The 22587-nt window shown below is 41.2% G+C and overlaps 1 protein-coding gene across 1 annotated transcript in view; it reads right to left on the bottom strand.

The window, feature by feature from the left end:
- Window positions 1-3060: 3060 nt before the first annotated feature.
- Window positions 3061-22587, bottom strand: part of THADA (THADA armadillo repeat containing) — a 161268-nt gene continuing 141741 nt past the window's right edge. Inside the window, 2 exon segments of the mRNA XM_032102842.1 lie at window positions 3061-4395; window positions 5568-5734. Of these exon segments, the coding sequence (XP_031958733.1) occupies window positions 4057-4395; window positions 5568-5734 (506 nt within the window). The 3' untranslated portion in view covers window positions 3061-4056.

The following is a 22587-nucleotide window of genomic DNA, read 5'->3' as shown; positions in this document are numbered from 1 at the left end:
CCCGCCGAAAATAAACTTTTGCCACGTAATTGCTTGAAACAAAGGTCGGGACTGCGCTGCCCCGGTGCGGCTGGCAGGACGGGGCCGGACACAGGCTGCGCGCCCCGCCGCTTCTCCCTTCTTTTCGGGGACCTCGGTTTGGTGCTTACTTTTTTTCTTTCTGGAGTTTGGGAGAGGTTGGCGAGCAGGTGTGGAGGTGAGGTGGCGTTAACCTCGCACCGGCCTGGCTGCTAAACGACCCCCACCTAACCCTGTCTGCGTCTCCCTTCCGCGCCCCTCACCCCTCCCACGTCTCCCTCCTACGCTCGGCCCCTTCCATCTTCATCCCCGCCGAGGTCCTGTGACCCGTCGAGTCCGCCGGCCGCCGCCCCAGGTGCCCCCTGCAGGGTGCCCCCCACCGCCGGACCGCGGGCGAAGGCAGCGGCTGGTCCCTGCGGCGGGGCTCCCTCCCGGCACGGAGCTCGCCGCTGGCCAAGGCGGGCCGGGAGCTCCCGTGCAAAACACCCCCACCCCTCCCCCCCCGCGCCGATAAGGCCGCGCAAACACGACGTGGGAACGGCGGCGGCGGCTTTTCTGCACCCCTGTCCCCTCCCGCGTTTGCTCGGCCCCGGGACAAAGGGGAAGGAGAACAGAGTCGGATAGAAGTGTAAAGTTTTATGGCTGCTAAAGCCAGCAGAGGCGTTTGATCCTCTTTAGCCTCCGAGCCGGGATGGCAGGCCCGCGAAATCCAAGGGAGCAAACCCGACCACGTCAGCAGGAGCGCGGCGCTGTGAAAACACATTTGTAAAGGAAAGAAACCTCGGGTGGGGGACGGGGGTATCGCCACAGCCCCCGCTGCCCCGCGGCTCACGCGCCCCTTTGCTTGCTCCTGCGCCCCCCCACGCCGCAGGCGGGACCCCGCCACTGCCCTGAGCCGTCACCCACGGCCGGACGAGCCCGGAAACGGGGATCGAAATCCAGGAAAGACGAGGAGCTGGGCGGCTGAAAGCCCAAACCTCGCTCCCTCCCGTGTGCCGGCAGTTCCCTGGGGCCCGTCCCCCGCTCGGCGAGCGCTGCTGGACTCGGCCGGGCAGGCTCCTGGCCCCGCTCCCGGCCCCGCTCCCCATTCCGGCCCCTCCCGCTGCCCGCGCGGCTGGCGGGGATGTGGCGCCCCCTAGCGGCCGCCGGGCCCGCCGGCAGCCCGCTCCTCCGCCCTGACGGGACACATCCCACGTTCCTGCTCTTTCCCCTCCTCCCGCCCTGACGGGGGGCGACAGCTCCCGTCCCGGCGACAGGCGCTGCCCCGCACACAGGGAGCCGCCGGAGCGCGGGGCTGCAGCCATTGCGTGCATCGCTTCCCATAACCTTCTCTGGGGCCGGTCGGAGTCGCCTCCGCACTGACCCGAGTTCAAACTCTTCCTCCTCCCACACAACTCTGCGATGGAAACATCACCTCGGAGCTGATCCTGCCCGCCAGCCAACCGAGGAAACAGTTTACTGTGACAATCATGCACGGATCAATATGTCAACGCCATTGGGAGGAATACTTTGATAAACTGACTTTGATCAAACACAGGGCCGATAAGTGCTCTGGCATCAGGTTTTGCTAACTCTCTCCTGCAATCGCTGCTCAGGGTTTAAAGGTTCTTCATTGAGTAGTTACACAGTAACCCATCATCAGCACCGTGTGGTGAAATATATGTGTACTGATATAATTCTTATTTGCTCTCTTATTATAAACTCAAGCGGGATGACAGAGGTTCCAGTTGCATCTTAAAACCACAATAAGGAAGACTGAGTTTTCAAGCTGTTTGGTAACTGATTAACAAGTCCTCAAGGCTTCACCAAGTTTTACAGTCACTATGGGTCTGTTACTATGCTGTCACCTGTCTGCATTTATCAATTTGCTAGTATCAAATATATATGCACATGCATTTTAAATTCTACCCAATAAAAAGGCCAATGTTACTAGATAGCCTTATGCTACCCACTGACATGAGCAAGGTCTCAGCACTTTTACAGTGTTTTTTGTCTCCTACTACAGAAGTTCTTGCCATACTAGTTCAAAATGATGGAAAGATGTGGCAAAATCAGCAGCTGTTAATTAATTGTACAGGTCTTGACTATTTTTAAGAGTGGCTTCCAGACATTCTGGGCTATTCTTTCCCCAGGAGTTCAAACCAGATGCAAACAAATTAATTTTTAGCCTAACTCGCAGCATGGCTCGTTAAGTTCGATGGCGGGCATTCTGTGAAACATCATTTCAGATTCCAACATTTCTCTTTTGCCTATTGAAGTCTCAAGTTTCACCATAAATTACTTCTTATATAAGTAACCCTGAATCCTGGAAACTTAGAGCAAATACTAAACTTTTATTCCTAAATTCGGTTTGTTGGGTTTTTTTAAGTGGTGGCTTTGTACAGTGTTCAGATGTCCACCAGACCCAACTCGGCAGCTTAGCTCTATTTATAGCAGAGTCTATTTAAACTCACGAGAGCAGCGATCGGCTATGGGGCACCGCAGCACCCAGCACTGCGAGCGGCGCCAGCCCAAGCCTTACCCTGCCCAGGCTGAGCCCGAGCGCGGCACCGCGGGAGCCCGAGCGCGTCCATGGCGATCCCGATGCCGGCACCGCGGGAGCCCGAGCGCGTCCATGCCGATGCCGGCACCGCGGGAGCCCGAGCGCGTCCATGGCGATCCCGATGCCGGCACCGCGGGAGCCCGAGCGCGTCCATGCCGATGCCATCCCGGCCTGGCGGGAGCGCGGGCCCGGCCGTGCGCGGCGGTGCTGTGGCGCCACCTGGCGGCCGTGCGGCGCACTACGCCGAGCTGCTGCGGCGGGCCCGGCCGCGGGCCCAGGCGCTCAGGCATGACCTGGGCATCACCGAGATTTAGGGCTAAACTGCGCGCAGACACCATCAGGTGAAGAGGCTGAAAGCAACTAGGCATTCATCGGACATGTTCTTCTTCCAAGGACACCGAAATAGCCGCGTACAGGGACGCACATCCGTGTTGTGGCGGGCCCAGCCACACCACAGCCACACATCCAGTCGCATTCCTTGGCTACAGAAGGTAACACAATCTTTTCACATCAGTATTTATTTTTGATGTCTCATTTTCATATCTAAACCCAATTCCAGTTCGCAGAAAAAAAACCCATTCAAAGCACAATAATCATTTTTGTGTTTTAGACACAGCAAGACCCTGGAGCACTCAGAATAGTCCCTAGAGCTGCCCCACCTGGTGAGAGCATCTCCCAAAAGCCAGCACAAAACACCTCTGGTACACTTCCAAGGGGCCTCACTCCTCGGCAGAACCTCACTTTCCAGGCCTGCCTGCAGAGCAAGGTGTTTGAAGTAAAGATGAAACTGTTTCGATTGCAATGGAACAGCTGCTTCGTTTTGAACACAGCAAGTCTTCATTTTAGAGCCATTTTATGAAAGTAGTTATTTGATTTAAAGGAGAAAAGAGGCATGCAGAAGTCTAACTAATGCTGTTTTCATGTTCAAAACAAGGTTACTACCAAAGGGAAAATCCTTGTCTTCCTCCAGAGGAAAATGCAGTAAAATTTAAAATGTACTCTAAAAATTGCCATAAACGAAGAAGTCACAATTTGTTTTTCTATTAGAAATACTTAAAGATTAAAAAAAGCATATTAGTTTAATAATTAACATGCTACATCTTGAAAGGAGACAAAAAAATAAACTTGGTATTACGATACAGGAGGTAAAAATGTGGGATAAAATGTAACAGAACTACAGGTGGCCTGCACCTGGATGAATGGAAAATACTAGGTTTAGCTGCTTTACTTCCTACAGTAGCTGTAATAAACAATGCTCAGCTGAATGAAATTAGCAAATGCATTTAAAAGGAAAAGTCTCCCACTGCACGTCCTATAAAAAAAAAATTATCAATGGACAATCAATATAAAAAATGTAGTTCTAGCCTGAATACCGAAGTACTGCAGGTTTCCTGGACTCCTCACAGCAATCCCTGATTCCTTGAACATTGCTGGAATTCAGTCTCCCTGCCCATCCAGTAATGTGTCCGGCTCCCTGAGGATGAACTTTTAGTAATCTACTTTTCCAGATTTTCATTTCTGCAAGTGTCATCAGACTTCAGCAGATTTAGTATTTTAAGACAGACTGATATTCTCTCCTTTTGAATAGCCAATCTTGTGAATTCTGGAGTTCTGGAAAACTCTGGAGCCAGAGGTAGAGCTCTAAGAAGGTGTTCAATGAGCTGGGCTTGGTCCAGTGCTATTCTTGATAGTCGAGTAAGTTCCCCGTGATCTGGTAAGGTGAGACGAGTCACTGATATCAGATGTAAAAGGTGCTTACTAAGTTGTCTAACATGAGTCAGCTTCTCTGCCCAAAAATTCACTTCCCCTTTATCAAACAGGGAATCATCTTCTTCCTTAACAAAAAGAAAACCAAGAGTGATTAGAAAATGACCTGTGGTTTGATAACAATAAGGAAATCATAAAAGATACAAAAAAAAGGATATATACAGAAACAATTACAATAGAGGCTGTCATACAACAGCTTTTTATAATTAAAAAAAAAAATAAAAATTCATATGCCTTATTTTAAAGGTTTGGGAAAACACAGTAAAAAAGGTTCCTACTTTGCCAAAGAAATTTTACCTTCAAAAATCAGGCAGTTATGGCACAAGTCTTGGGAAATAGTGGAAGTAAAGAGTAGCCCTAATCCTTAACATGTGCTTGCCTTCCCCTATGAAACAGTCTTGTATTTCACAAAGACCTCTGTAAGCAGTATGGTAATTTGCTATATCATGGAGCTTTTTGACTGGATTAAATGAAAAAAGGAAAACTGTATCAGTCAATGAAACATCAGAAATGCACACCTAAACCACAGGCTTAAGAGAAGATTCATAATATATTTCATGGCTCATATTAATTGTCAACAACTTCTCAAACACGTAGCTGCTCCTGCTCCTTCCAGTTTAGCTTCTAGCATTATTTTGATTTTTACTGTCTTTTCAAGACAAAAAGAACACCGTGTATTATACAGTAGTAAGTTTTACAGAACCAGTATGGCAAAGCTCATCTTTACAGAAATAATCCTTCTGAAATCAGTGACTGATGTAAGCAAGGCTGTTTTCATTGCACAGAACCAGTCACATGGATGATGGAATAAAGTTACCAAATATTTAAATTCCATCTCTGGGAAAGCCAGCATTGGGAGAACACTGGTTTTGAATGCCCAGATGTGCCTGGCACCCCCAGCAGCAGTTTAAATTCAAGGGAAGCCATCATCTGCAATAATACTGCATATAATTACATTTCAGCCTCAAAATGTTTCAGTCAACAATGCCTTGTGATTTATTTCAATGTTTGCTTATTGATCTCTTTAATTTTATGCTGGTATTACCAGGAAACAGACATAAAACTCTTTTCATTCTAAATAATATCCATGTGAATTTTTTAAAAAGACTGTAAATCAGTTAGTACTGCAGTGGCAATCATCAGGTTTCATCAGACGAGACATTTCATTCTCTTCCTGCCGCAAGACTGCAGAACCACAGTGCTTCTAACATGCTATAGAGCAAATGCTTGTTAAAATTACCAGGGCAGGAGTTTCCTCATCTCTTTGCAGGTCGCTGTCTCCCAGCAGCCACTCCAGCAGGATCGGGACACCGGCACGGACCTCTCCCCACCGCTGGAGCAGCTCACACAGTATGCCAAATGCTAAATCCAAGGCCATTGGAGCATTCACTATCCTGAATGCAAACTCTGTTGAGATAAAATATGTGTAAGAATATAGAGCAAGACCGCAAACATTTTCAAATAAAATCAGCACAAAAATGATTTCTTGAAAACAGATGCCGAACTTACACAAACACATGTAGAATGATAAATTACACCGCGAATAAATGAAATGAATGTTTACTTGTGTGCCACTTTGGGCCTTCTCTCAATTCCAGAATAATACATGAAGCAACTGAAAATGCTGATGCTTAATTCTTTTTTCTCCTGCCCATGTAGTGACATTTATTAATCTGGGTTTAAATACACAGGTATGTCTGTTAGAAACATCTCCAGACAGTCCTGTCACTATTACATGGTGACTGTTTTTGCCAAACAACAGCTATGCCTTAGATCTGATGTAACGTTTTCACTGGAACTCAAAACCTAGAACACATGATATGGTTTTAAAGGGCTGGGGTATAAAACAAGTAATTGTTTGGAGTGTAATCTCTTTATATATAACAAGATATACATATATACACACACATGTAAGAGAGATCAGGCACGAAGACAGGCTTAGAAAAGATGTTTGAGGAGGGAGGGGCAGACACTGTTTATGACACCATCACAGAGCTATATTTATACAGGATTTGGCATCATGCCAGAGCTGTACACAAAGTCATCATCCACACCATATTTCTTCCCTAAACTTCCTCACTGCTCTCATATGGGGAGATGATGATTTAACTCTTTGGGTCCTAGGGCTGCCTTTGGTAACAGAGTATATAAAAATGCCAGAAGTCCTGTGTGTCCACAGGTAGGAGTTTCTCCACTTGTAACTTTAACGCAATTTTTTTTTTCTTTTTAAAAGGGGAGCAAGAAGAGGACTGAAGGAGGAGAGCTAGTGGACAAGCCCCTTTAAAATCCCTGTTACTGTAAAAAGGATTTTGGCAAAATTAAACCTTGTCCACAGTCACCAGCAAACCGAAAAATGTTCACTGAATTCACTGTCTTCTAAGTAGTGGTGCCATAAGGACATGCCATTCTTGAAGGCTGCAATTTGGGAGGATATAACACAGCAGAGTCAGAATTATTTGGTAAGAATCCATACAGGTGTGGAAGGCAATCCTTACTTTTTGTGTGTGACTGTATTTAAGCATTTCTCATGAAAGGAAACAATCATCTACATGTAGGAGGCACAGCAGTCAACCAAGACTTGTCCCTCACAACCCACGTTCAGAGCTAGGGCATGGGCCCCTGTGCTGTAACCCCTCCTGAGGCCTCAGGCCAGCTGCAGGTGTTCTGGGGTACGTTGGCACAGCAGTGAAATTCACATTAAAATACCAGGATTAGGCAAATACACGTGCCAAGGAATAAGGAAATGCAGGAAACATCTAAGGGCATAACAGACCAATGGAAAGATGAGTATGTGACACTTGACAGATGAGGCAATGTACCAAGGACACCGGGTAGGATGAATTAATATTTGAGACCACGAGGACAAAGGACCATAGTAAGGAAGGGAATGAAGGAGAAAGACCAGATGGTCCCTTCTTTATCTTGGAGTTAGATGAGGGTAAATGGAAATCTCCTTGAACAAGCAACAGGAAGGCAGGCAGTCAATCTCTTCGTGACACTAATAATGTTACATACACAGTTTGTCTCTGCTAGACAGGAAAATCAAATGTTCAAATCTGTTTTCTTCATGGCAAGAATTATCACTATATCAGGACATCCCTGAGCTTTTTCTGTGAGGGAGTGCTTGAGAAGTAGTGTAGTGCAATATTTCCATCCCATTTATCTTAGGTATTGGGATTTTTAGGTATTGTTTTTGCTGACATTCCATTCCAGGAATTTGTTGGGGGTTTTTATGTGGATTTTTTTGGCGTGGGGTGTGTGTTTGCTTGTTTGGTTTTTTTAAAAAAACCCCCTTGCTTTCCCTGTTGCTGTGCCCCATTTAGTACCAGTCTGACACTCTAAATAATGGACACAATGGTTGTCCTCTTCGTTTTGGTTTGCTTAGGTTTAGGTAGGAAACAGTTTCATTCAAGTGCCATAGGGACCTCAGAAATACTGGCAATCCTCAGAGCTGAAAGAACAGAGATTAAAATGGAGTGTGGTGTTCTGAGCCTGAAACAAACATCCTGGTTGTGAATGCTTACAAAATGCAGTATTTTAAACTCAGCTCTTTTGAATTCTGATGATCTTTTTTGAGTTTTATGATGATTCCTGAATGCCTACGATAATAAGTATTTATTTATTTATTAAGGCCTCTTGCTTATGTCACTTTATTTGTATTTGACTATTTAGCAAATTAGGTGATTCTGAGAGCTAAAAACCAAACATGGTATTTCCCATTGCTGAGTTAGTTGCTGCTTTGGAGGACCAATTATAAATAGCACTGCCAGTTTCTGGGGTCCTTTTAACATTTAGTCTCCTTAAGTATAAATACATACAGTGATGCTCTCTTTGTGAATGAGAACACTGAACTGCTGAGAAATGCACCAAGAAATAGACTGGGGCCTCTAATTGTGGTATTACGTGACCATGCTGAAAACTACCAAGAGGCAGCAAAACAAGTAATGCTGAGGTGCTGCTTAGACTAAACTTGCTTGCTAGTAGTTTTTCACCAGCATGACACAGAAGAAAAGGCAGTTTTGTGGTCACAGAGTATAGCAGTCTTGTAGAGAATCCTACAAGTTGCAACAAAGGAAATGGCAGGTCAGTCTTTTTTTGTTACTTTTCTTCTTCAAACTAAAAAAGATAAAAAAATACATGAGATACATGCAAAGGAAGTATAGCACCCAGGAAAAGCATGAAGATCCTGAACACACTGACCACCTTTCTGTGAACTGCAGATGCCATTTAACTGATCAACAAAACTCGTGTGTCAGTTCTGATGCTGAGACCTGAGAAAAACAAAGCCACATCACTTGGATAACTCAGGGTTCCAAAATCTGGGTAAGACTCTGCCTACCTTGCAAGGGCTTTGTGCTAGAGAAGCTAGCACAGCAGCATCTTGGTACTTCAGGTGTTCAAAGAGACTCAACAACATATCAAAGTCTGGCAGATGAGCAATTTTCACTTCTACCGGCTCATTCCATCCTACTCCTGCAGAGTATCAGGAATGGCTCCATGGATTCTGAAATGCTTCCTCAGCTGCTGTTACTTACAGAACACACTGACATTAACTGACTTTGATACCAGTTTACACAAATTTGAAGCTAGAATAGTTCAGGATTAGATTTGTGGACTGTCAGTGCTGTAAGGACAACAAAGAGATGTAGTATATATCCAAAAGAAGTATATTAACTGTCCTAAGCTTGGAGTGCTGAAGTAATCCAAATGAGCAACAGCAAGCAAAGTTACAATGGTACCCATGATTTAATAGGTAAAAAACACTTTCACAGGGGGAAAATGTTCTATTGCTTTGATGACCTCCACCTCCAGAAGTAACCGCCATGGATGCTGTAAGCATGCACAGAATCTTTTAAGACACCCACAAAAGATGTGTGTCTTCTAAAAAGAAATGCATGGTCTTCACTGTTTACAAGAAGTGCTCCTCACATCATCATCTGCCTGTAAAGGCAGGGCTGCTTTTCAAGAAGCCACGTATTACACACGACGCTGTGTTTGTGACTCATGCTGTGACTTCAGAGAGTGCCCTGAGCAAGACGTAAGTTCACCAGGGGCAAAAAGGGCAGGTGGCTCCCCTTTCACCACAGCCCCCCAGGCCCCTGATGCTTACCTGGGAGCCAGCTCAGGTACTCTGCTGATCACCTGGTAAACTAAGGCTCAGAATAGCACAACAGGCATTTGGCACGCAGCTCTGGCGTGTGGGCTCTTCTGCTTGGCTGGCAAGCTGAGCTGGTTACCCTGCAGTCAGAATTGGTGTAGCTGGGGGCCGGGGAAGGGAAGATCACAGGACGGCAGGAGGAAGGGAAGAAGCCAAAGGGAGAGAGACACCTCCCCGTTCAGCAAGCTGTTAGCCCAGCTCAGCTATCATCCCCAATGTTCCCATCAGAGCCTTGCAAACAAAATGCTGAGATTATTTAAATGACTGTTAATAGGCTTTCATAATGTAACTATTTAAAGTAACTGAATAAAAAGAAATTCAAATGGCAGGGGCTCACAGCTGATTGCTGCCAGAGGAACTAAACCAGCAAAAACCAAACCTGGAGATGTAGCTATTGCTATAAACTGAAAATACAGCAGAGCTCCTTCCACAGCAGTTCTACAGACTATCAAAACTGTGTTAAAAATATGAGTTTTTAAAATTTGAAAACATGTGTATGTTCCAACATGCAAAAACATCACGAGCAAGATAAGCATCTCACTAAATAAGCCACTACAGGGGTTGAAATACCAAAAAAAATTCTCTATGACTTAAAACAAGTAGTTACAAGCAGAATAGTTAATACTACTCATAAAAATGAAAAATAAAGATAAGAATCAGGTACTACATACTTTTTCATTTTGAGGAATTGAATTTTCATAAAGGGAAAGGGGCTAAGTACTGAAGTGTTTTAGTCTTTGTGAATCCGCCCACATAAAAATTAGACCTCCCACATACACATTCATATAGTCCAAAAGCTTTGATCATGCCAGATGTAAATATTTCTTCTAGTAGCCTATTACGTGTCCTCCAACTATACAATTGTTCTCTGTTAAAGCCTCGGTAATATTATAGGGAACTGAAAGGATGTATTAAGAGCATATACAGAGATTTTAAGGACAACCATGATAAAATATAGGTAAAGGAGAAAAGCAGAACATATTCCTTGCCTAACAAAGCAATTTGAAATTGGTCATATACTGCGAATTGTTAACTGAAGTTCATTCTAGATCGAAGAGTAATGCAATTTTTGTAAACATATACTGTGTTCAGAACAAACAGAAAGAGAAGTGAATCTGCAAGGAAGCTTTGTGTAACAGCCCTGAGAGAAAATCTCACAAAGAACAGGGTACCAACAGTAGGGATGTTTTCAAGGCAAACATACAGGGTAAGTTCTCCAACTGAAATTACAAAAAGTATTTTAGGTAGACCATTACCATCTGAACTGGTAAAATATCTTTTACTTTCTTGCACAAAGTGCTGCCCATTGAGGTATAAATATTAATAGATCACTATCAATATGGTACCTCATAACACCCTGGTAAATGAAGCAGTATTTTTACTTCAGAGGCAAGCATGGACATTTAAAGCAACGATGATCACTGAATGATTGCTTGACAAAACTGGGGATTTATCTCATGTTTTCTGGTACATCACTGTAAAAAATTATGACTATCAAGCAAGATGGCAGATTCACATCCAAATGATGGCAGATTTAGCATCACAGTTGCTAATACCTGTAGTATTAGATTTGCAAATGGAAAATTTCACCTAATCACTTCTTTGTTGTATTAAAGATTTTCTTCCTTTTGGTGTTCAGTAATAATCAAGCTTTTTCTATTCTCAGCATATGAAATATAAGAGAGCCGAGTGAGGCAGTGCTGCAGATGTATTTTTTACTTAAAATACTGTGTTTATGTATGCCTCAACTTCATAAAACTTAAAAAACCTTCAAATTTAAAAAGGAAAAAAATCCCATTGGTCCAACCAAAGAGTAGAAAGAACTGGTAAATAAAGTGAGGTTAGAAACTTCATTTCCTGTGTTGAAATATGTTCTGCTTTGACGTAGACAGGAATTGTGCAACTCCACAGCAAGACAATGCATAGGTGTCCTGCCACCAGAAAAACAACTGGGCAGAATAAAAGCAGTAACAGTACATAGAAAGTAAAGGGGTGTTCGTACCCATCCAGTCTCTACAATAATGTTAGAGTGCTATCACCCTTCTGAGAACTAGGATTAAAAGAGGACAACTGAGAAGCAAAACAAAACAAAAAACCCCCCAACAAACAAACCAACCAACCAAAAAAAAAAAGAAAGAAAATGCAGAAATGGTAACTGCATCTGGATGGTTGGCAGATGGCTCTTGCAATTGCACTGTGTCAATTTAAGTTACAAACATCAAACTTTCCACTTCTTAAAATGACCATTTATGTAAAATCTAATATATAAGCAGATTCCTTTTCATAGCGTTTCATAAAATCAAAGGCAATTAGATCATTTCTATCCTCTATTCCCTAGATGACGTACAACTGCTTCATATGTTTTCCATTTTCCTGCCCGAGTCTGTTTTATAGCCGTGCTTTTTCAGGATGACTTTAAAAAGAGGCCCTTCCTGACATCACGCAACACGATGTCAAAACACAACACCATTACAAAACAAACTAATCACAACTAATTTCTTAATAGTTGCAGTCTCTGAGTAGAGCAGCGGTGATGCTGCTCTCAGCTTTGACTTTGATTATAAACAGATCTGAGTTAATAACATGTCTGATTAGCATGGAAACTTACAGCTCAGGACTGAACAGAAAATTAAAGTCCCTTCTTGAGCAAAAGAGCACACACATATTCATCATCTTTTCATGCCCTTTTTTGGAATGTGAACCAAACAGTATTTTTCAACTCAGTAACTACACTATTTTTCCTTTAAAAAAAAAAAAATATATATATATGTATACATAAGATTTTCCCATGTGAGCCATGCTCCTGTACACAAAGAGTTTTATTACAAAACAACCACAGCTCACAGATCTGTCAGAGGAAATGAGCGTTTGGACTTTATCACTTACATTACCACTTTTGCAGAACCTCCCCCCCTCCAAGCCTAATGGCTAATTCTAATTTAAACAGCAAAAAGACAGTATCCCCTGCCTAAACCTACAGAACTCATGGTTTTCCTTTTTATAAGGTAAAAATATTCACCTCATTTTTAAAACACTCCCAGTGAGAACATATCTTTTTTTAATTCAGATTATGTCCTTATTGGAAAAAATGAAGGTAAATACAGTCTCAAAACTAGTATCAATAACTAGAATTAAATGTATGACTGAAGTCTCTTGTTAGGCACGTACCAACTACACAGAAGTTTTTGCTTAGCACTGATGAAGGTTACTGAATATGAATGAGCTGTATGTTATGAAACACAGGAGACACATTTACCTCTGTATCATACATGGAATTTTAGAGTGACATCTGGGGAATGATGGTAAGAGGATTATTATTTAAGGGATAAAGGAATAAGGTAAGAGTAGCTAATGAGTACAAAAAAGTACAAAAAATTCTTCTCCCTGCAATACCTGTAAACCCATATAATTTGGGCAGAATATTAAAAAAAAGAAAAAAGAGAAATCTATTTTAAAAGCAGTAAAAGAAAGCCAAACTTTCCTTTATTGCTATGGAGTCACAGCCATGACCATCACAGCCTGCATAAGGAGTCTGTCGAGATCCGTAAGCTGCTCTCCTGTTTACTAACTCACAATGAAAATGCTGATAAGAAAAAAACCACATTTAATAGATTATTCACATGAGCATTCTGTTTAACATTTACCACTTCCAGACTCCAACACTGAGCACATACAGTAATTTTTCATGTATTCTTTCTTATTTTTCAAGCATGACCTTTACATAACAGTGCCACTGAGTAATTAATAGAGCTAAATGAAGCACTGTCAGTAAATAATCAGTAGCCAGTCTTTGATGGATGAGCTGATTCTAATTCAGTCCATTCACTTTCAACTTTAATTAGTGGCATTGTATTCTAGAAAGCAAACAGTTCCTTCATCCATGTGATGACCTAATGTTGTAAAAGTGGGCTGGCAAAAACTTGTAAGGTGTTGACATAAATTCGGGAATACAAAGTAAAAAATTACAGTACTTTCACATTTTCTATATAATGTAATTCGTCAAAAAGAAGTAAAGTTCCCCCTGCAAAAGCCACTGATTTTTACGAGTTCCAGACACACCAGTAAATCTTGCTAAGACAATTATAAGTCTCAATGCAAAAGTTCTCTTTCCTTCTTCTTTAATTAAGTCAATTCATGTGAATTATTAAGTGTATCAGTGAATTTTTTGCAAGACGCAAAAACAAGCATAAAAATGCTATTTATTTCGACATGAGTACAGACACAACACTAAACTTTTTCGGTGCTATAACCCTCATTCTAGATGCAAGCTTGACTCAGCTGATGACAACTGCTAAGCAAACTCTGCACTTTACTAGAACTTAGAGTAATTTCAGATTACTGAAAAATGTTCTGATTTTTAAGGCCTCTTAGGCTACAACATGTTTTGATCTTGTTCTACACTTCCTCCTAAATGTTAGTTTACACTGGTATTTCTCATCCCTCTTCCAGCATAAGGGTGGGACAAGAGTTGCACATTCCTGTAAACTGTGGCTATTGAGCACATCTGAGTAGAGAAGACACTTGCTAAATTACTACAACATACCTGATTCAAGTGTATGTGTGACTTACTGAATGAATTCATTTTTGAGCAGAATAGCAAAAAAGTAACTTAAAAACCTCACGAACTCAGTCTTTGCATCTCTTCTGATACCTTTATGAAATACTATGGGGGGGGTGACACTGCTTTTAGGATGGTTTATATTTCATTTTTATCTTTGTTTTGTATTACTTGTTTAAAAAGGGTGACATTTGAAAAGAAGTGGCCATAAAATTGCTCTTATGGAAAGTGCCATAAATCTTTTGTATAGTGATTTATGTAAAAAATGTTCATTATACAGTCTAAGCTTCTTTACTGGCCAATTTTCTAAACTCATTTCCTCACCAGGTAAGAGATACACTTAAAGAGCAAAACTCCACAGAAACCACTCACTATATGAATGCACGATGAAGAAAAAAAAAACCCCAGCCATCCTTACATGAAAAGCTTCCAGTCCACAGTCAACACTGTCTGTTCTTCTTCAGATGTCATCTAAGGGATGAAATGTGTGTAAAGAACAGCTCACATTATTTTTTATATTTTTGCTGATATATGTACACAGATACACAATGCTATGAAAATACACTTAGGTTTGCAAACACTCTGTAATGTGAGAAGCTACCAGGACCACAAAACATTCCCACTGCAGGTGCTAAGTACAAATGACCAAGAGGATGTTCTTCCTTTTTTCTGTCAAGATCAAGATGCCTCCCAATGCCTACTTGCAAATTGCTTTCAATGCAGTACAGTGGGATCTGTTGAGAGTTTTCTGACATTCCAACAAAAAAAGTCAGCCAGACTGTTGAGCTGCAGTTGTACAGACAGGCAGGTGCTGTTGATCCTATTCAACAACTCAGTGATTACAGGTTACTTATGGGCAGTAAGTTCTAAGGAGAACTGAGGGACAGTTCTCCTGCAGGTGTGTAACAAGTAAACAGCCCCAAGTCTCAATCCTGAATGGTAAATATCTATCTATGAAGATTTTTTCAAGAGCATTTTCACTCCATGAGAGAACCATTGGCCCTTTTCATTGGCAAGATGATGCACCAATGATTTCACTTGAGAGCAAATCGGGTTTTGCCCTCTTTCAGAAAATACTCTGAAATGAGACTACACATACATATTCTTCACTCTACTACCGCAAGTTTTGATTCACATTAAAGGCCTGCTGATCCTAACCACCCTAGTGTGATTGGGGCATTTCTAGAACCGGGACTCTATGTTTCTCCCCAAGATGTTCACATTAAAGAGATCCCAGGAAGTTGTTCACACTCTTTTTGGTTCATACAGCTGTTGCCACCTAGGTGGCTTCTGGATTTTGCACCTTTAGTGAGCCAGGACACTTCTATTTATATGGGCAGGTCTACACCTCTCTGGAAGTCGCATGACTTACTTGTTATCTCTCTTACTGAAACACCTCAGGCTCTGGCATTTCCATACAACTGTAGTCTAAATGTGTAACAGCCGGCTCAAAACTTGCTAGGAAACTTCTAGCTGTCATCAGGGCATCCTCTAGCAGGCTCTGAGAGCCTTGAACAGTGTATCTCCATCCCAGACATCAGTGGGGTGGCTCCCTGCAACTTCATCTGCATCTTCAGCAGACACAGCATTCCAGAGGCCTTGGCATGCTCAGGTGGATCACTAAGTCGTAACATGGTTTGTATGAATTACTTGGAGGCCCTCTTCCAAGTAAATTTACAGAAGGAGTAGGAGCTACTTAGTTTTGCATAAAGTGTAAATATATACGCAGACTCTTCGACTGATAAATAGTATTCAATCAGCAACCAGAGTTCTTCAGCAGAAAACCTAACATAGATACCAATATATTTGTCTAATACAGATTTTACATTTGTCTTTTCCATATCCTTCAAAGGTCTTTGAGGAGCTGGTTTGTGCCTCTTCAACTGAGAAGGAAGTAAGATAGTGCTGAGCACTCTCCCCAGTGTGCTGAATGGAAGTGCTCCCTGCACAAGACACCACAAAAATGCAAACACTTGTGTCTCACATAATAATGCAGACGTGAACTATGCAACACCAGGGACTTCCCCATCACAGGGAAGAAATCTTTCTATTCTCTACACATTTAATACACGGCTTTGAACCTTTCTTATTCAAAATATTCCAAAATATTCTAAACAGGCATGGAAGACAGAATGGCTAAGTAACCTGAGGCTCTCATTCATGGTGATATGGAGTGCTTTATAAATCGCTTATAACGATGTGCACGTAAAGAAGGGATGGCACTATCTATTCTGCAGGCAGAGCAGACAGTTGTGAAGACTAAAAAATCTTGACTGGTTTTAGATGTCTGATCTGAGACATTATGACCTGTTTCACTGAGGAGTCAGCACCCCATAATGCTTTAATATTCAAAATGCACTTCCCTCTGGCTTCAGCTGTGTGTGCTCTGAACTCCTGCAAATCATGCCTGCAAGGTATCCAGCTAAGCATTCAGCATAGTGACCTCCTTTCCCAACTCTGCTTGGAATGACTTGCTTACCTGCACAAAACAGCTCTCTGGGAGAGGCAGGAACAGAATGCAAATCACAAGGGCAAAACTAAATAGCTTTGGCATGTCCCTTCTTGTGATCCTGGTCTTACTCTCTTTATCACATTCAACTTGCAGCTCAGGTAGTAGTGCTGTTGGAGATGATCATCTGGAACACTCTATGTTCCTGATTCACCACCAGAGCAAATCTGCAGTGTCCACTGAACTACAAAAGAACTTCTGTAAAAAAAACCGAGCAGTGATAGTGTAACTAATCCTTGCTTCTTCATACATGCAGCATTACAAGGTTCAATTAAAGTTGGATTTCCTAATATTTGGATACCTGACCTTGCAATCTTCTGAATATTCTTGGTGTGGGGAAAGGCTGGAGGAGGAAGATGGCAACATGTATGTATAATCTGCCAAAAAGAAATCTATATTTTCATCATTTCAAGTATCTAAATACAGTCTGGACCAGAGCTACCTACAGCCACGGCTGCACAATCCTGAGGCAGTGTTCCTGGCATGGAGCATCCTCAGTAGCCCTGCTCAGAATGCAGGTAAGCATTTCAGGAGCAGAGAAATTTAAGCTGCTTAGTGAACACAAAAATGTTTGGTGGTGTTAGCTTTTAGGCTCCTTCCAGTCTCTACTGAATATGTGTATATATATATATATATATATTTATCTATATGAAAAGTATGGCATTTTATAGTCCTATTTCTCAGTCAAATTTGTACATATTTTACCAAAAATATCCTGCATATCCAAAGCATATATGTGTAACAGCATTCAAAGAAAAGGCCTTCAATCTTTTTCATAGCCTGTGTAAATGTAGTATTTTCTCCTAATTTCCTATGCAGAATCACATCTACAGTAACAAACCCCAAATAATTAAAGTTTACAAAAAAATACAGCACAGAAAAATCTCAGAACCAACTAGTAAAGATTAACACAAATAGTTGAAAACCAGGATTTTGTAATGAGTGTTAGGCAACCCTAATAACAACAGCCCATCAACCCTCCTTATAAAAATATTCAGTTCACACAATTAAATTTACAAAACAAATTACAAAGAGACAAATGAGACAGAAAAGCAGAAGGCTGTAAGTTTACAGAGGTCAATTCAAGATCTGTTGAAAAGATGAAGGAACCACAGAGGATGAAATGTGAGGGCATGTAGAGAGGAAGGAAGCACTCAGTGCACAGAAAAGAGTCACAGCTCTAGTGTATTTCATTCAATCAGACTGGCAATCTGAAAGAATAAACAACATCAAATGGATTTTTTTCCCCATTTTTAAACAAAATAAGGAAATCAGGAGGCATACTTTTGTGTATGTGTTTCCCACCACAACTTGTGACCCAGTTTCAATACAGTTTGACAAAAAAGGATAAGGGAATCTGAAACATTAGGTCTTGTTTCTATGCAATAGCGAGCTGGGTAAAGAAAAGAGACCCTACTGCTGTCATGCCTTTTGAAAGGATAAAACTTTAGTCATCAGACATGAGAAAATTCACTTACCTGAGAAACAAATCCATGAAAAAACCCCACCAAACCCAAGCTTCCTTCACTTCACTGCTCAAGGAACTTTCTTTCTTTTTTACTTAATAATGCCATTTGAAGTTACAGTCCACATTGTGACTGCAATGTGTCTTTAACATGAAGACTCTTCCTGTCTTTAACATCTTATTTTTCCTTCTGCATATTTCAAATGAGTTTCCTTCAGGAAAGACCACATACTACTTCACCGTGCCATGGATGGCTCTAGGTGAGCCTTAATCACTAACTGTGAGAATCAAGTAAAATCCCCTAATTTGGAGAATTTACCTCTACCCTCTGACAGCCTTTCACAGCGGCATGCAGATGATCATGCTAAAAACCAAAATACATTGCAAAAAAAGGCAGTTAACAAGCAAGGGCTGCCTGTACTGCCTCTACTCCTTCTATGAATTTGAAATGAAACCACTGTTGAGTTCTACAGACCAGCCTAGAAAATAATTCAGTTTGTGTATATAGAAGTACTACTTCACCCTGAGATCCTTTTATCCCTAAGCTCTCCCTATACCCGTTGTATTTGAACTCCAAGGTCTTTGCCAACCTTGTATTAGGGGAGCATGAAGTCACTGACTCCAAAGTATCAAATCATCTGTATTTTGGTATATAACCTTAAAGACTATTGCCCATCTGAGTATGATCTTGCCTAATTAAATTGATTTACCCAACACACATTGCTTTCACAGAATCCTTACGGCTGGAAGGGACCTCTGGAGATCATCTAGTCCAACCCCCAACAAGGTTGCTTTAGGGGATGGAAATCAATATTGAGAACGTCTTTTCTAAAAGGCCCTTCACTAACACAGTTCATGTGATCTTATTGCTATAAGCTTCAGAGAGCATGGCACATGCCTGTTTTCCTGATGTTTCTGAGAGGTGGCAGTGATGGAATATGGTATGTCAATATACTGTATTGCAAAATGGTGATTTACTGGAATATTTACATTTGAGGAATTTGAATTAAAGAAGAAAGATACTCTGGAAATCAAAATTTTAGTTGTGCTTCCTAACGCATGTACATTAAACAAGCTTTCAGTAAGTATGAGGAAATAAAAAAAAAATACTTAGAAGATCTTTCTTCTGCTGTTTATAGTACAAGCAGGTTAAACAGAGCACCTAATCTATAGTCGTGAAGGTCTAGTTTGTAGTATTACAATATACGGGTTCTGGAATTAGGGAAGGTTGGTTGTGTTTGGGTAGGAACTTGTAAGTACAGCAAGGAGAAGCCTGAAAGTGTAACTTCAGTCTTCAACACCAACATGACATCAGTCTCTGCGTGTTTGCCCATGAGGGAAAGTAGAAGGGTAATTAACACAGTACATGAAAAAATGAATGGGTTTTATTAGCCCTGGTAACAAGATATTGCAAGTCTAAGCTTCACTGTGATCAAGCCAAGTGTGTAAGTTAATCAAGACCTTCACTAAAGTATTTCTGTTAACACTTTCATGTTACCGGTGGGAATTATTTATAAAACTGTTTTCCCCTGCCCCCATGACAAGGTGATCATTAACACAGCACAGAGCATGTGAAGGAACAAAATTAAAAACATGCCAAAGTGTCATTACACTGGTACTGCAAGCAGCTGCCATAAATAATTCTGCTCCTCAAGGTGATTTCAACAGTCTTGCTCTAAATCTAATAAATCAAAAGCCCTTTTTATAAAAAGTCTAGTTGTCAAAATTTAAATTTCTAGGCTTCCCAAGGATGTTTAACTTCACTTTCTCAAGCATGAGAAATCAATTTGTTCAACCAAGCCAGTTCCGAGTTCCCCTTGTAAGCGCTCATTTGGAACTGATTACAGAAAAAAAAGCGACATTGAGTTTTACACATCTCAGGTTTTGAAGTAAGAGCCCATTGTGTCCCACAACTGCTTCCCCCCACCCCGCCTCCAACACACCAGGAATTAAAGTAACCAAGTCAGTGGGAAGGCTGTGGTACAGGAAATCAGTAATAAAATAAAAACAACTTTCATTCTAAGGTGCCGCTTTGACTCCGGCACAGGTAGGAACTATCTTGGTCATTAAAAATTCTCAGTGCTGACTTACGTGAAAACAAGGTGGTGGTTTAGGTTAGTTTGCAAAGGTATTTATATCCTCTACCTCACTCCCACCCACAAACACACAAATGAAATTCTGTGTATAAAAATCAGCTTGCAGGCAGGAATGGATCATCTCCTCATTCATACTGAAACACCTCTGGGATCTGAGCAGGCATTCCAGCTCAGCTGTTATGAAGAACTCCATGTGTGTATGGATTTGCCTGCCCAGGGCTCTCCCAAGTCCTTCCCTTCAAAACTTCTAGCATGCAGTACTCAACTGCACTGTGTGGGAAGTTCATATTCAGGATACCAAAAATATCAGAGATGCTGGTCCATATCCATCTGGACTCCTGCATCTTAAGCAATCTGAGGAGGAGCAGGATGGTCACAGGCTGTGGGTAACTAAAGCCCTCTTGTGCACAGTCACAGTTAGAATAGCACCCTATTTGTTCCAGCTTTCACCTATGCCAGGCAACAAAGGATCAAAAAGCTACCACCAACTTCCATATCCCAGTTTCTAACTATGTCTAACCCCCTAGCTGGATGCTCTGAGAAGGTGAGCTCCTTATAAAATGAAATTATTTTAATTTGTATGCAACTCCCCTTAATTCCTCCAGTGTTCTTCCTTCCCTTATTCCCTTTTCTCAACTCCTAACCAATGAGCAATTCTTGAAGCAACAGGATTTCTTTTCTATTGTTGCTCGGCTACTTTTCAACATAATCTAGCTTTAAAAATTACTTTTTAATAGTACCTGTCCCCTACATCGATTACTCAGGTAGCCATTGTTTTTTCAAAACGAAACTTCTTGGGACATCTTTACCCTTTCAGAGTACCAGTAAAACAGAAGAAGCAGTATTAATAAAAGAACTGCAGCAACTGGTCAGCCAAATAACACAATTTGTGCCCAGACTTCATTTTTACAGATAAAGAACAAGCTACAACCTTTTAAGTGCAAGTTTCATTTCAGTTTTTTTAACTAATGAAATTGAAGTCAATTTATTTAAATAAAACATTTGATCCTTGGTGTAACAAGAGCTGAATACAATAGCAAAATGTTATAGAGACTACAGGCTGGGTCTTGCAAATGCCATGTCACAGAACTTCAATTACGTCTCTAAATAAATCTGTTAAAATAATACTTCACAAGTCTAGATACGATTTAAGAGGTTAACATTTTTCTTGATTCTCAGCATGCCCACAATTAGCAATGCAGAATGCCAGCTACACAAACCAAACAAGAAACCAAACCAACAAACCCCCACAACTATTCCTGACTTAGCTGTAAAAACTAGCCAATGTAGGGTGAATAGTACAGTTTCTTTTCCCCTGGCCTTCCCTGACATTCTGTCATGCTCTTGTGGAGCAGAGTACATTTGCTCCAAAGCACTGACTCTTCTGCACTTCCAGCTTGTTTAGAGAAAGCACAAAATAGCTCTATTCAGAAGAATATGATCAGTCCTTCAGTTTTTGTTTACTTCTGCAGAGGCTGATTTCGCACAGTTTACTGGCCTGGTTTGCAAAATTACTTTTTCAATGAAGATAATTAAGACTGATGCTTATTTTTTCTATAATTAATCAGGAGTAAAAAGCAATTTTTTTTTAAACTAAAATACCATATTTATCTCTTAGAAATAAAGTGCAATGCTTTCAAAGCAGAAGATGATCAACAGCGGTGCTATTTTGCTTGTATCAAAAGGGCACACACTTGTTGAGCTAACAGGGACAAGGCTTTTACACTTTTATCAGACAACCTGGCTTCCTAAGCTTAGGAAGTTTCATAAAAATCTGCAGGAGGGTGTGTATTCACTTTGGCTTCAAGTCAATGCTTCTTCATTAATATTTTACTCACACGCAAAAACTCCCAAGTTTGGGAGGTAAGCTGTGGCTAACAAACAGCCTTACTCTACACTGGCATCAGAAGGAAAAAAATAAAAAAGGCAGTCAGCAAATGCAGTGATGGGTCCCTGAGCCCAAAAGTAATCACCAGAGAGTTTTCTGAACAAAAATATTTAAGCCATATTTTCAGTCAACTCTTCCTCTGTATCTAAGGAAAAGAGCTAAACACCACTATTCAAGAGTCACCATTAAACCAGGAAACAATCTTCCTACATATGCAATTTTAAGACCTAATTATTTCCCAATCTTCCAGAAGTTTTCATAACAACAGGAGATACTTTAAGGATGTAAAAGTAGAATGCCACACATAACAGAAATACTATTACAAAGACACAAAATATACCTATTAGAATAAAAATACAACACAACTAGGCTACAGGTCAAATCTGCTCCTGAAACAGCCCTGCATTTATTCTAGCAAAAAGACCGGATGAATTCATTTACACTCCTAGACCTCAATTCTTTCATCCTTGCAACTGACACGTAATTGTTACCTTCTTAGAATTAAAGAAGATGTAAAAAAAACCCTAATTACAGCTTCTAGCCACAGTAAGTGTTTCATAATCTCTACCACGTGTCATTTTGCTCT

This window comes from Corvus moneduloides, chromosome 3, assembly GCF_009650955.1.
Source record: "Corvus moneduloides isolate bCorMon1 chromosome 3, bCorMon1.pri, whole genome shotgun sequence".
Lineage (NCBI taxonomy): Eukaryota > Metazoa > Chordata > Aves > Passeriformes > Corvidae > Corvus > Corvus moneduloides.
The sequence above is the reverse complement of the archived record's forward strand: the minus strand, read 5'-3'. Positions and strand labels throughout refer to the sequence as shown.